Consider the following 14,777-nt stretch of genomic DNA (forward strand, 5'->3'; position numbering starts at 1 on the left):
CACTGAAGACTGGGAGACTTTGTAAACCCGTCATGCTGTGGACTGGTCTTGTTGGTGCAGGACAGGGATAACACACCAAAGCACGCGGGCGCACACTAACACACACACACACACACACACACACACACACACACACACACACACACACACACACACACACACACACACACACACACACACCTCAACACACACACACACACCTCAACACACACACACACACACACACACACACACACACACACACACACACACACACACACACACACACACACACACCTCAACACACACACACACACACACACACACACACACACACACACACACACACACACACACACACACACACACACACACACACACACACACACACACACACACAATGTCCCCCTTTCTGTTGCAGACAAAGCACTGCCCCAGCCCAGCATGACTGAAAAAAACAAATTATATATGTGTGTGAGAATGTGTGTGTGTGTGTGTGTGTGTGTGTGTGTGTGTGTGTGTGTGTGTGTGTGTGTGTGTGTGTGTGTGTGTGTGTGTGTGTGTGTGAGAATGTGTGTGTGTGTGTGTGTGTGTGTGTGTGTGTGTGTGTGTGTGTGTGTGTGTTTTTTGGTGGAAATATATGTCATCTCACACATATCAAACACTCGTGCAAGCTTTCATTATACCTCCTTGTCCCTCCCTCACACACACACACACACACACACACACACACACACACACACACACACACACACACACACACACACACACACACACACACACACACACACACACACAGTCATACTCGACATTAGGGATGAGACTTGAGACTAACACAAAGCCCCCCCCCCCCCCCCCTCTCGGCCCCGCCCCCTCTAATTGGATTGGGACATTAGAAGCTGTCAATCAAACATCTTTACAAACTGTCAGCTTCCTGTGTTGTGAGCCCTGGAGGTTAGTTCTCACACACACACATACTCACACACACACACACACACACACACACGGACACACACATGCCTTCCATACACACACAACTGTGCCTTACTCTGACTACTGGGCTACACAGGGAGTAGCCCCCCCAACCCGGCAGTGTTGGTGCCTTGCTCTACCTACTCAGCTACACAGGGAACAGAACCCCCAACCTTTCCTCTAAGTGACAGTGTTTTCAAACATGTCGCCTGGTTTCAGCGCACGCAGCCTCTCCCTGTCACCCACGGTTAGCCCTGCACAGACATGCTAGCAGTGACGGCTACGCCAGCACTAGCGCTGCTCTCCCCGAGGCCGGGAGGACATGGAGAGTATGCTGATGTAGCTTCACATCAACGCAGAAGATACGTATCAGGACCACTTTACAAAACGGCTACATTAAAGGACCATTACTAACATGATGCAATAATAAGCACTCATGTATAGCATTAGCATAGGGCTAGGGTAGGGTAGCCCTATTAATGATTTGATCAGCTCTATTTTCTATGAACAGCTCTATGTTCTACGAACAGCTCTATGTTATATGAACAGCTCTATGTTCTATAAACAGCTCTATGTTCTATGAACAGCTCTATGTTCTATAAACAGCTCTATGTTATATGAACAGCTCTATGTTCTATAAACAGCTCTATGTTCTATGAACAGCTCTATGTTATATGAACAGCTCTATGTTCTATAAACAGCTCTATGTTATATGAACAGCTCTATGTTATATGTTCAGCTCTACGTTATATCTTCAGCTCTATGTTATAAGTTAAGCTCTGTTATATGTTAAACTCTATTATTATAAATTCAGCTCAATGTTATTAAACTCTATGTTATAAATTCAGCTCCATGTTAAATGTTCAGCTCTATTTTATATGATTAGCTCAATGTTATAAGTTCAGCTCTATGTTATATGATAAGCTCTATGTTATATCTTCAGCTCTATGTTGCATGATTAGTTCTGTTATACGTTCAGCTCTATGTAATATGATTACTACTACTACTACTCTTTGTCCCCTATGGGAAATAAGGCCTCAATGAGCCCTCTCCATTCCACTCGGTCCTTGGCAGTATGTTGGGCCTCTCCCCACGACAGGTTCATCTGTTTCAGCTCTTGTGTCACAGTTCTGCGCCAGGTGTTTTTTTGGCCTCCCAGGTTTTCTTTTGCCTGGTGGTGTCCATCTTAAGGCGACCTTTGTGATGCCGTCCTGCTCCATCCTCAACACATGTCCTAACCATCTCAGGTGTCTGTGCGTAATCTTCTTGGTGATGCTCCAGCTTCCCGTTTTTTTGTACAGGTCATTGTTGGACATCTTATTAGGCCAAGAGACTTGGCACATTCGTCGGAGGCATCCATTACGGAGCACTAACATTCTCCTCATGTCTGTTTTGACAAAAAATTGTATATGATTAGCTCTATTTTATATGATTAGCTCTATGTTTTATGTTCAGCTCTATATTCAGCTCTGTTATATGTTCAGCTCTATATTATATGTTAAAATCTATGTTATATGTTAAACTCTATGTTCTATGTTCGGCTTTATGTTCTATGTTCAGCTCTATATTATATGTGCAGCTCTATGTTATATGTTCAGCTCTATGTTTTGTGTGCAGCTCTATGTTATATGTTCAGCTCTATATTATCTGTGCAGCTCTATGTTATATGTTCAGCTCTATGTTATATGTGCAGCGCTATGTTCTATGTGCAGCTCTATGTTCTACGTGCAGCTCTATGTTCTATGTTCAGAGAGGTGGTTTGTCTGCTGTTTCCCGGTACAGAGGGGTACTGTTTAAATGACCTGAGATCAAACCCCTCCAAACCACATGCTTGTTGCCATGACACGGCCATCGTAGATAGCTCAAGGTTTCCATGACGACCAAAACAAACGCTTGTGGTGATGCACAACGGGTGATTGTTGCACATGCTCTGTCCTCATCTCCTGTTATGTCATGTGACTCTGCATGTTGACGTGAGGACCTGGGTGAGGACAACTGGATTTATGAAGTATGGATGTTACATCACTTATTTATCACGCAACTCTTAAACATTTTAGACCCCCCAAACCAAGATCCACATCCAGTCTGGATTAATAAAGACCCCCCCAAACCAAGATCCACATCCAGGCTGGATTAATAAAGTCTTAGACCCCCAAAACAAGAACCACATCCAGGCTGGATTCATAAAGACCCCCCCAAACCTTGGGTGTTTTGAAAGGCGCCTCTAAATTAAATGTATTATTATTATTATTATTATTATTAAACCAAGAACAACATCCAGTCTGCTTGTTTGTTTGTTTGTTGATGAGCCAGACAATAAGAAAGTCTTCCTGATGTGTTTGGTTCTTCTGGAGAACGGAGAACGTGACAGAACTTTGCTTCCCTCGTTGGCAGACAGGAAGCTTCTCAAGTCAGCGTTCACCACAGAACGCAAAATAAAAGCCTCTATTTGTTTTGATTTCATGTACTGTGTTTGTGCACAAAAAACAGTGTGCACTCACACATGCACACCCATATGCATAAATAACACACACACACACACACCCACACACACACACACTTCCTCACAGCAGACAGAGCGGGTAATTGTCTAAGAGCAGACAATCTGAGAAAATTACAGAAAATACTGAAAACTCAGAGACGAGAAACACTGGATGCCTCCACACTTACACACACACAGTCACAAACACACACACTCAAACACACACACACACACACACACACACACACACACACACACACACACACACACACACACACACACACACACACACACACAAACAAAAGCACTTATTTTTCTGCCCATTGTCTTGTCTGCTATTATCCAACCTGGCAGTCCTGCTTTTATAACAGGAGAGAGAGCGAGAAAGAGAGAGAGAGAGAGAGAGAGAGAGAGATAGAGAGAGAGAAATAGAGAAAGAGGGAGAGAGTGTGGACAGATGTGTGTAATTATGTTATTTTTTACCTCCTCTAGGAGCTAGCTGTGAGCTAGGGGAAATTAGCATCACACCTGTGTGTGTAATTGGCTAAATTAGCTTGTCGCGCAGTGAAGCTGAGACAGTGGATGACGTCTGTGTGTGTGTGTGTGTGTGTGTGTGTGTGTGTGTGTGTGTGTGTGTGTGTGTGTGTGCAGGGGGGGAGTCAGAGTAAAACAAAGGAATTGTTTAGTGTCACAGAGAAAATGAGAAAGACATGGCGTCCTCCTAACTACACACACACCCAGTACAAACACTGCTACTGGTCCTACTGTGAGCTGCCCATTTGGGCCACAGACTAACACCAGTTGTACTGGGAGCTACCCACTACATCTAAAGTCTGTTACTGGTTCTACTAGAAGCTGCCCAGTACAACCAATGTTTTATACTGGTAATACTGGGAGCCGCCCAGCACAACCACAGTCTTCTGAGCTTATCAGTTGAAACAGTCTAACACTGGTTCTACGGGGAGCTTCCCAGTTGGGCCACAGTCTAATGCTGGTTCTACTGGGAGCTGTCCAATACAACCAGTCTTCTACTGCGGGACGTAGTCTTGTATTCCAAGCATGTGTTGTTTATGTGTCAAGATATGTCAAGTGTTTACAGACTCGTGGGGTGGACTTGATACCGGTTATTATTCTGTGAATTGTCATGTTTATATGTTGTTATTCATTTGATATTAAAACAACAACATAAAAGCCTATCCGTATATTAGACTGCCAGAGGAATCATCTGCTGTCCCGTAGCGCCATCTAGTGGTGGATTTATACGATTATCTTTGAATTCTCACTCGTTCTGCACCCGTCAACAATGCAAACCAGACGCCCTAAAATGATATTAAGAAATCAATTGAATCTGAACTATGTTCATCAACGAAATTTAATGCATAAAAGGAACAATAAAATTCCTCCTACATCGTCCGAGGCGCTCTTCAATACCACGGTAGCGGTCGTGTATGTCTGTGTGTAGTGTTGTGTGTCGTGTGTCGTGTTGTCTGTAGTGCCTGCTTTGTGTTGTGCTGTTGTTATGCGGAATCACTGAGGTATTTTCTGAAAGCGCCACGGGGGCTTTTACTTTGACACTCCGTGTTCTCCACCGGATGTCGGACACAAGCGGGTTTTATATATCCGGTCTCTGACGTCACTCCGCGTTTCCATCGTGTTGTTGTCGTACAGCTGAAGAAGAGTATAGGTAAAGTGTTAAGGGGACCAAAGATGAACGGACTCGTCAAACCCGGAGATGGAGACTCGTACGAGCTGGAGGAGCCCAGCGACGAGGAGCGGGCCAGCAGGTGAGACTAGCTGCTAGCTGGACTGCTAGTCAGGATGCTAATTACGTTGCTAATGCTAACATGTCAACAACAGGAGCGTAGCTGGAGGGAAGGACTGAGATCCTTTAAACTAAACCGATTCAGTACGTGTGGAGTGAGGCGTGGCGGACGGGTGGAGTCTCCACGAAACTAAACATGACTATCACATGACTAACATCACATCACACTGACCCCCCGCTGTTACATCACATCACACTGACCCATTTTGGTCGCTATGGAAATGAATTCAAAGCGAAGAGGAGCCGATGGAGGAGTAGATTCAAGATCATCCCAAGTTCTGCACAACTTATTACAAAGTTTCTAAAACTGTGTGTGTGTGTGTGTGTGTGTGTGTGTGTGTGTGTGTGTGTGTGTGTGTGCGCGTGCGTGCGCGCAGCTCTGAGGACGAGCTCGAGGTGCTGCTGAACGGGACGGCGGACCAGAAGCGGCGGCTGATCCGGGAGTACCTGACCGGGGAGAGCGAGGCGTCCAGCGGGGATGAGTTTGAGAAGGAAATGGAGGCGGAGCTCAGCGGCACGCTGAAGACCCTGGAGACCACCTGGGGTCCCCTGGCTGCAGGTACGAAACACTATATACGCACATCATACACACACACACTACACACACATACCTCACACCTGTGATGTGACTGCTGTGATGTGATGTGACTGCTGTGATGTGACTGCTGTGATGTGACGCCTGTGATGTGACTGCTGTGATGTGACGCATGTGATGTGACGCATGTGATGTGACTGCTGTGATGTGACGCTCTGATGTGTCTGATGTGATGTTGCGCTGTGATGTGACTGCTGTGATGTGACTGCTGTGATGTGACTGCTGTGATGTGACTGCTGTGATGTGACTGCTGTGATGTGACTGCTGTGATGTGACGCCTGTGATGTGACTGCTGTGATGTGACTGCTGTGATGTGACTGCTGTGATGTGACTGCTGTGATGTGACTGCTGTGATGTGACTGCTGTGATGTGACTGCTGTGATGTGACTGATGTGATGTGACTGATGTGATGTGACTGCTGTGATGTGACTGCTGTGATGTGACGCCTGTGATGTGACTGCTGTGATGTGACTGCTGTGATGTGACGCCTGTGATGTGACTGCTGTGATGTGACTGCTGTGATGTGACTGATGTGATGTTGCGCTGTGATGTGACTGCTGTGATGTGACTGCTGTGATGTGACGCCTGTGATGTGACGCCTGTGATGTGACGCCTGTGATGTGACTGCTGTGATGTGACTGATGTGATGTTGCGCTGTGATGTGACTGCTGTGATGTTGCGCTGTGATGTGACTGCTGTGATGTTGCGCTGTGATGTGACTGCTGTGATGTTGCGCTGTGATGTGATGCTGTGCTGTGACTGCTGTGATGTGACTGCTGTGATGTGACGCCTGTGATGTTGCGCTGTGACGTGACGCTGTGCTGTGCTGTTGCAGTGGGGCCATCAGAAGGGACGGCCTCCCAGTCCGCGCTCCCAGAGGCCAACATGTACGACAAGATCTACTTCGATTCGGACTCAGAAGACGAGGACACTCCCAGTAAGGACCGACACATTCACCAGTATCCACTGGCTCACTGGTAGTACTGAGGACACTCCCAGTAAGGACCGACACATTCACCAGTATCCACTGGCTCACTGGTAGTACTGAGGACACTCCCAGTAAGGACCGACACATTCACCAGTATCCACTGGCTCACTGGTAGTACTGAGGACACTCCCAGTAAGGACCGACACATTCACCAGTATCCACTGGCTCACTGGTAGTACTGAGGACACTCCCAGTAAGGGCCGACACATTCACCAGTATCCACTGGCTCACTGGTAGTACTGAGGACACTCCCAGTAAGGACCGACACATTCACCAGTATCCACTGGCTCACTGGTAGTACTGAGGACACTCCCAGTAAGGACCGACACATTCACCAGTATCCACTGGCTCACTGGTAGTACTGAGGACACTCCCAGTAAGGACCGACACATTCACCAGTATCCACTGGCTCACTGGTAGTACTGAGGACACTCCCAGTAAGGACCGACACATTCACCAGTATCCACTGGCTCACTGGTAGTACTGAGGACACTCCCAGTAAGGACCGACACATTCACCAGTATCCACTGGCTCACTGGTAGTACTGAGGACACTCCCAGTAAGGACCGACACATTCACCAGTATCCACTGGCTCACTGGCAGTCTGTGCTGATAAGTTCTGCTGCTGGTATTTTACCTGTGGCGGAGCCTTCCGGTAACCATGGTAACCAGCAGCATCCACAAAGCTCTAACAGGAAGTGCCCCCCCCCCCCCCTAGGCAGTTCCACAGGCAGGAAGCGGAGGCAGAGGAGCATTCAGACCAATGAGGAGCTCTTCTACGACCCGGACGAGGACGACCGAGACCAGGCCTGGGTGGACTCTAGACGCAGAGCGTGAGTACTGCAAGTGGACCGGGACCGGAACCTGTAGACCCGGACTACGTCCCCGTAGAGCCGGACTACGTCCCCGTAGACCCGGACTATGTCCCTGTAGACCTGGTTAACACTTAACTCCCGGCTACTACCACTGGAGGCCCAAAGCTGGCTTGGAGGGGGCCTCCCTCCAGGTGTTCTCTCGGGGGCCTCCCTCCAGGTGTTCTCTCGGGGGCCTCCCTCCAGGTGTTCTCTCGGGGGGGCCTCCCTCCAGGTGGCCTCTAGGACCCATGACCACCCGTCTGTCTGGGTGGATCCAGCCTGTACCCGCCAGCCTGTCCTCACTGCGTGTCTCTCTGCAGGTACAGCAGGAGACCCGGCTCAGGGAAGTCCCGCTCCGGTCCAGGTCTTCCGGGGCTCCCCAGCAGCGACGCGGTGCTCAACTGTCCGGCCTGCATGATCACTCTGTGTCTGGACTGCCAGAGGTGAGAACACCCCACGACCACAGGGGGGCGCCATGGGGCCCAGGAGGTAGCGCGGGCTGGCTTCGAACGAATATTAGGCAGCCCTTACTATTGGAACCTGTTATGGGCAGGCCAAGAGGTAGAGACGTCTGAGAACCCGACGCAGTCTATTCATAATATTGTCGTGACCACGGAAGAGGCAGTGAATGAAGTATTGATTAGACAGCGATTTATTAGAAACCTAATAAACCGTTGGAGCGCGCAAGACCGGTAACCATAGCAACACCGGTAAACAAACCTCGCGAAGCCCAATCCAGGTCTTACTGAAGGCATTTAATGGTCAAAATATTATTAATAAATATTAATAAACAAACGAACTTCGAATATGATTTTTGGGCAAAAGTCAAAGCCCTAATATAAACCCATAGCATAATAATGTTTATACAAGGCCTCTAACCTGCTGAGATGCGCCTTGGTGGCCATTTTGTACTCCCACTGGTGTCTAAGCCCACCGTGATAACACGTTTATCATTTCATTATTAATAATAGCACACATCGTACAATAATATTACAGGAGAGGTTCCCAAGTGCGGACATGTTGGTTCTGTCCCCAGTCCCACCATGTTGGTTCTTTTATATGATGTGCTATTTTTCTTTTAATAATCATTGACCGAGTGAATACCAAACGCCCCGGGGCTCTGACTGATGGCTAAATGACGCCGCGGTGTCGGTTCCGTCCCCAGGCATGAGAAGTACCGGACCCAGTACCGCGCCATGTTCGTGATGAACTGCTCGGTGAAGAGGGACCAGGTGCTGCGGTACAAGGCCCTGCAGGAGAGGAGGAGGAGGAGGCCCAAGAGGAGGAACCCCCGGAACAAGGGGCAGCGGCAGCAGGAGGAGGAGGAAGAAGAGGAGGAGGAGGAGGAGGAGGAGGGGGGGGCGCCAGGAGGAGCAGCAGCAGGCCAGGAGCTGGGAGGAGGAGGAGGAGGAGGAGGAGGAAGAGGAAGAGGATCAGCGCTGGAGGAGGCCCCGGCCCCCAGAGGAGGCGCCCCGGGACCCAGGGGGATGGCCGGGGAGGAGGTGTACCACCCGGTCCAGTGCAGCGAGTGCTCCACGGAGGTGGCGGTGGTGGACCAGGAGGACGTCTTCCACTTCTTCAACATCCTGGCCAGCCACTGCTGACCCCCCCCCCCCCCCCCCCCCACAGACCACGGACCCCATATCTGACCCGGGATTGGTCTCTGAGCAAGGCGTCGCCCTTTGCCCGTTCTGGGGTTGAGGGTTCCATGCTGGGGCTCAGTGCGCAGGGGGGTGACTTGGTGTCTTGGTGTGCACTGCCACCGGGTGGCTGGTCTGTGTACTGCAGACAATAGCGTGGTTCGTCAGGGCTCTGAACGTTGAGAGCAGATAGGCCCGCCGACCAGAGCGAGGCCTCTTTTGATTTCAGTCCACGGGGCCGCATGGGTTTGCGTTTCATTTTTTGTGGACTTTTTAACCGCCTTCTGGAAGGGATTTTAACATGTTTTTTGTATCTGATCGCTGCCTTGTTTACTAAATGATCTGATATAGTTTGTGTCCTGGTGTCATTATTGATCATTGATTTTAATTATCAGGACCGCTTTGACCAGAAACTGTTTGTAAAATAAACAAACGTTCCAGAACTATTCCCCTAATGGAGGTTTTATTAATGTGTACTACAAATTGAGTTTAGAGAACACTTGCATACGTGGTATATAAAATGGGTAGTTGTAGAGTTAGTTATTTAGTGGTTTGGATAGCCTTTCTTAGTTGAACAAAAAATATATATTTTCACTGGGGAAATTACTAGGTTAGAAGCAGCCCAAATATAAAGGTATCAGCCTTATGTTGAAATTGTACGTTTTAATATTATATTTGTATACTGGTTAAATAAACCAGTGTATGAATTCCCCTTTGGGCGAAAAATACTACTTTTACTTTGAAATCGCGCTCAACTGCTGTCGTAATAAAGCAGAGCGGTTACGGGAAGTCCCTCTGATTGGTGATTGGCCGGACGGCAGTACCATGTGACCGCGCGTCGTCCCCAGCAGGGAGCATCCGGAAGAGCAGAAGGTTGTAAGATGGCTTTAGGAGACTGCTGGAAGCAGCTTTCCTGGTTCTACTACCAGTACCTCCTGGTTACGGCGCTCTACATGCTGGAGCCATGGGAGCGGACCATCTTCAGTATCCTTTTCCGCTTCGAAACCCGTAAGATAAGGCTACAAGCCGAGCAAATATGCTAACTACCGTTAGCCAGGTGAGCTAAGGCGTTAGCCTCAGTACAGGTTGTTCCTCCACAAGTTCCAACCGCCGTTTCGTCACTTGTGTGTCCTCGCACTAAGACAGGAGTGATGCTGTGTGTCCTTTAGCCAGGAGTGATGTGTCCTCACGTTAAGACAGGAGTGATGTGTTCTCACGTTAAGACAGGAGTGATGTGTCCTCACGTTAAGACAGGAGTGATGTGTCCTCACGTTAAGACAGGAGTGATATCCTCACACTAAAACAGGAGAGATGTGTTCTCACGTTAAGACAGGAGTGATGTGTTCTCACGTTAAGACAGGAGTGATATCCTCACACTAAAACAGGAGAGATGTGTTCTCACGTTAAGACAGGAGTGATGTGTCCTCACGTTAAGACAGGAGTGATGTGTCCTCACGTTAAGACAGGAGTGATATCCTCACACTAAAACAGGAGAGATGTGTTCTCACGTTAAGACAGGAGTGATGTGTTCTCACGTTAAGACAGGAGTGATATCCTCACACTAAAACAGGAGAGATGTGTTCTCACGTTAAGACAGGAGTGATGTGTTCTCACGTTAAGACAGGAGAGATGTGTCTTCACTCTAAAATAGAAGTGATATCGTGTGAACTCTACTGGGGTAGAGTTATTTCATAGTTGTAACTTAAGTTATTTACATGTGGATGTTATTAAGTCCTACATTTAGATGTTATTTAGTCCTACGTGTAGATGTTCTTTAGTCCTACGTGTAGATGTTATTTAGTCCTACTACGTGTAGATGTTATTGAGTCCTACGTGTAGATGTTATTGAGTCCTACGTGTAGATGTTATTTAGTCCTACGTGTAGATGTTAAATAGTCCTACGTGTAGATGTTATTGATTCCTACATGTAGATGTTATTTAGTGCTTTATGTAGATGTTATGCTTCCTACATGTAGATGTTATTAGCAGAAAGCCATCAATAAGTACAGAAGATCTCCAGTAGAGGCAGGTGTAGGTGAGGGGCGAGATGCTGCGGAGCAACAGGAAGTTGGTGTGTGTTGTTTCCTGTGACCACGCCCTCCCAGACTCCCTGCTGGTGTCAGTGGCCGCCATGGCGGTCTACACCGGCTACGTCTTCATCCCCCAGCACATCATGGCCATCCTCACCTACTTCCAGCTGCTCCAGTGACTCCCTCGCTCCTTCTCTCCCCCTCTCTCACCCATGGAGGGTGTCGGTCGGTCGCCCTGGGCGTCCAGCTGGTTGCCGTGGAGACGCCGCTTTGTTTTCTTCCTTCCGTCTGTAACTCGATGGTTCCACTGAAGGCTTGAGCTCCGCCCCCTGACGGAACTCTGCTCTCTGGTGGGAGGGGCCGGAGGCGGAGCCTCAGATGATTGACAGCCCCCTGCAGGGTTATTGTTTTATAAATGTCGACGGGCCACGCCCACCTGCTCCTGAACTCTGCTTGGTTTGGACCGACCCACTGCAGACCCCCGTCTCCCCGGCCAATGGTTTTTCCTCGTTGCGGGGGGGGCGGAACTCCCTGACACTCCCCCGTCTCAGCCGGGACGCGCCTTAGAGATCCTTCTAGAGCCCGCTGTGCCTTTCAATAACCGGGTGTAGACATTTTTCTAAGTGTTTCCTAATTGGTTTGCTCCGGAAGTGTAAATTCATCACTACATACCTTTAACGATGTTAATAATAAACTGAGGTGATTTCAACTTGTAATAAAAGGGTTATTTAACTTGACTGAACGTGTTCTCCTCGGCCACCGGCTGGTGTTGTTACCGCAGGACACCACTAGAGGGCTGCAACACGCCTCGGTCCGTTTTTACAGACGTGCAGATGGGGGTTAAGGCGCGTTCACTCTCCTGGTGATAACGAGACGGCTCGCCAGTGATGACGCTCACGCGTGCTCCCGACAGCGACCGTTCATGTGCACTTGGGAAACAGCCGGTTGGGAATCTAAAAGTTCTACACAGCAGGGTTTCTTTATCCGATAAAAACCAGTCAGAACTAAACAGATCTTGGTAAGATTAGTTTCAAGTTTGCATGCCTTAATTTCCTTATCACCTATCCTTTTGCTTTTATTTATGAGAAGGACATACAGTATAGCCACTGATGGAAGGCAGTACTTGCCCTTATCTAGTGCTGGTTTACCAGTACACAACGTTTAAAACTGAGCAAAGTCATTCCAACAGACGTTACGTCGATCAATGGTAAAATATGTGATATGATGGTTGATTCTTTGATATTGAGTCAAATGTTCATGTTCCTCCATGTTCATGCACGTCACTAGTAAACCACGAAGTAGAATCGTAACGGCGTCATGAGGTGGCGTTCACGCGAACTTTCCGAGGTCGAGAAAATGTTTTTACCCATAATTTCCAGCGATGTGAACGCACCATTAGATGGTACAAAGAGGTCATTCAGTAGCAGATAGGGTTTGGACAGGACACAGGTCATTAAGGAGCAGGTATGGGTTAGACAGGTCATTAAGCCGTACAGAGATCGGTATCGGCCACTGCCCCGAACACCAGTATCGGTCGGGCTCTAGTTTAAAGGGGTTCAAGGCGTCTGAAGGTGCTAATGTGTTTACTCCTTCTGAGGTCTCCGCCAAACCAAGAACACCAACGCACCGCCAGGGGGCAGCAGCAGTTGTCTGAAGGCCGTTCATTCTAGTTAAGTTGAGTCGAACAGGACGAAACGCAGTGAAGGGAAATGACAGCTTCGGTGTTGTGCGTTTTATAAAAAAAAAATGGAATAAGTAAGGGTAGACATGGAAGTGATGTTGTATATTTTGTGGCACTTATCTTGAGATTTAAAGCATTTCAAAACTCAGTGGAATGAAGACATAATAACAGGCCTAATCGGTAATGATAACAATAGTAATCTGATTTTATGAATGAATGATTACGAATAAATAAATAATTATGATTATTTGATGAATTCAATGGAACTGTACATGTTAACAGGTGGACATGAATGATATATTGATCAACTTTAAACGAAAAATAATATTAAATTCACTTGAGCAGATCTTAAATGTGGCTAGCTAAGCATGTCACAAGACTAACTTTGGAAACAGTTTTCTCGAGCAGTCACTTAAAGCTTGGTTTATTTTGTGTGGTTTATTTTGACTACTTCTATGACAAGATGGGTATTTTGTCCCGTAGAGGTAGAAAGTGTAGAAAGAATGAGAGTAGTGCAAGCTATCAAATCAGTCTCAATGCGATACAAACAATTCAATGCACTATACTCAATTATGTCAGTTTATCACTTGCGAATCTCATAGCAATTTTCACACAATCGTACAGATACTCTTAAAGGCAGGATTATTCCCGCCGCCTTGTAGGGGTAACACAGTTCTGGAGAGGACTGAGTGGGTCAGGATCTAGGTCCCCCACACCCAAAGCCTGTGGCTTCAATGTCCAGGTGAGTGAACACGTTGTGCGCTGTGTAGCCGTCTAGATCAACGGTAGCTTACTAGACACTCAGGGGGAAAGTAGGATTCAGGTGTCCTGAGGGAACGCCTAAAGAGTGTGCAGTGTTTGCGACATGCCTCCACCCCCCTACTTTACTAAGGCCCAATCCCATTACTACCCCTTACCCCTCCCCCTTGTTTTGAAGGGGTAAGGGTAACGCCTTCCCCCTCCCCCTTACCCCTTTAAAAGAAGGGGGAGGGGTAAGGGGTAGAAATGGGATTGGGCCTAAGATTCGGCAAAACAGGTGAAGCGCCCCTACCCACAGGTAAGCAGCCCAATACAAAATAAATAAAATCGAAAATCTCTGTCCTTTACCTCTGATGATTATTTAACATGAAACAGCTTATATTTCAGAGAAATGGTTCAAAAGACACTTGCCAACGTTCAACACAGTATAGGCCTACATACATTTCTTCCAATCCACAGTAACATTTAAACCGGGAAAACATTTCCATGCTAAATCACCAGATTTAACGTTTAACGTTGCATTCAACGTTCGAATCACAATCCAATTATATCTATATTATAACGCTAATAACACTCGGGCAAGAAAGACACACACTGTGAGGGACACAGTCAGAGCTACAGTTGAGTTAAAACCTGACTCTGTGTACTTCTTGGTTGCCGCTACAATACATTTGTTCCAATCAACAGTAATATATAAACCGGAAAAACATAAAACACATTTCCATGCTAAATCAACAGATGTGCATTTAACGTTCGAATCACAACCCCAATCCAATTATATCTATATCATAACGCTAATAACACTCGGGCAAGAAAGACTCAAGAAGTGGGAGGGGTTATCTCCTCTGAGCCATAAAGTGGGAGGGGCTATCTCCTCTGAGCCAGAGCTGCTCATGTTACAATGGGGCGTCTTTATGAGATCTTATTTTGTGGTATTGTTGTCACTCATGAACGCTTCAACTTCGCATATCATTG

At 47.5% G+C, this 14,777-nt stretch overlaps 2 protein-coding genes across 3 annotated transcripts; both read left to right on the top strand.

Annotated features, from left to right (window-relative positions):
- The first annotated feature begins 5,034 nt into the window (after positions 1-5,034).
- On the top strand, positions 5,035-9,682 carry eapp (e2f-associated phosphoprotein). Of its 2 annotated transcripts, none has more exons than XM_060051594.1 (6): positions 5,035-5,217; positions 5,633-5,814; positions 6,686-6,787; positions 7,557-7,671; positions 8,013-8,135; positions 8,858-9,682. In XM_060051594.1, the coding sequence occupies exons 1-6, from the start codon at positions 5,141-5,143 to the stop codon at positions 9,294-9,296; spliced, it is 1,038 nt and encodes a 345-aa protein (XP_059907577.1). In that variant the 5' UTR covers positions 5,035-5,140; the 3' UTR covers positions 9,297-9,682. The 2 variants fall into 2 exon arrangements, with proteins under 2 accessions (XP_059907577.1, XP_059907578.1); XM_060051595.1 differs by lacking the exon at positions 5,035-5,217 and adding an exon at positions 5,288-5,602.
- Positions 9,683-10,119: 437 nt separating this feature from the next.
- Positions 10,120-12,099, top strand: sptssa (serine palmitoyltransferase, small subunit A). The gene is made up of 2 exons (XM_060051733.1): positions 10,120-10,316; positions 11,438-12,099. Exons 1-2 carry the CDS (start codon positions 10,214-10,216, stop codon positions 11,539-11,541), a joined length of 207 nt encoding a protein of 68 aa, XP_059907716.1. The 5' UTR covers positions 10,120-10,213; the 3' UTR covers positions 11,542-12,099.
- The last annotated feature ends 2,678 nt before the right edge of the window (positions 12,100-14,777 follow it).

The sequence above is a fragment of the Gadus macrocephalus genome, chromosome 5 (assembly GCF_031168955.1).
Source record: "Gadus macrocephalus chromosome 5, ASM3116895v1".
Classification (NCBI taxonomy): domain Eukaryota; kingdom Metazoa; phylum Chordata; class Actinopteri; order Gadiformes; family Gadidae; genus Gadus; species Gadus macrocephalus.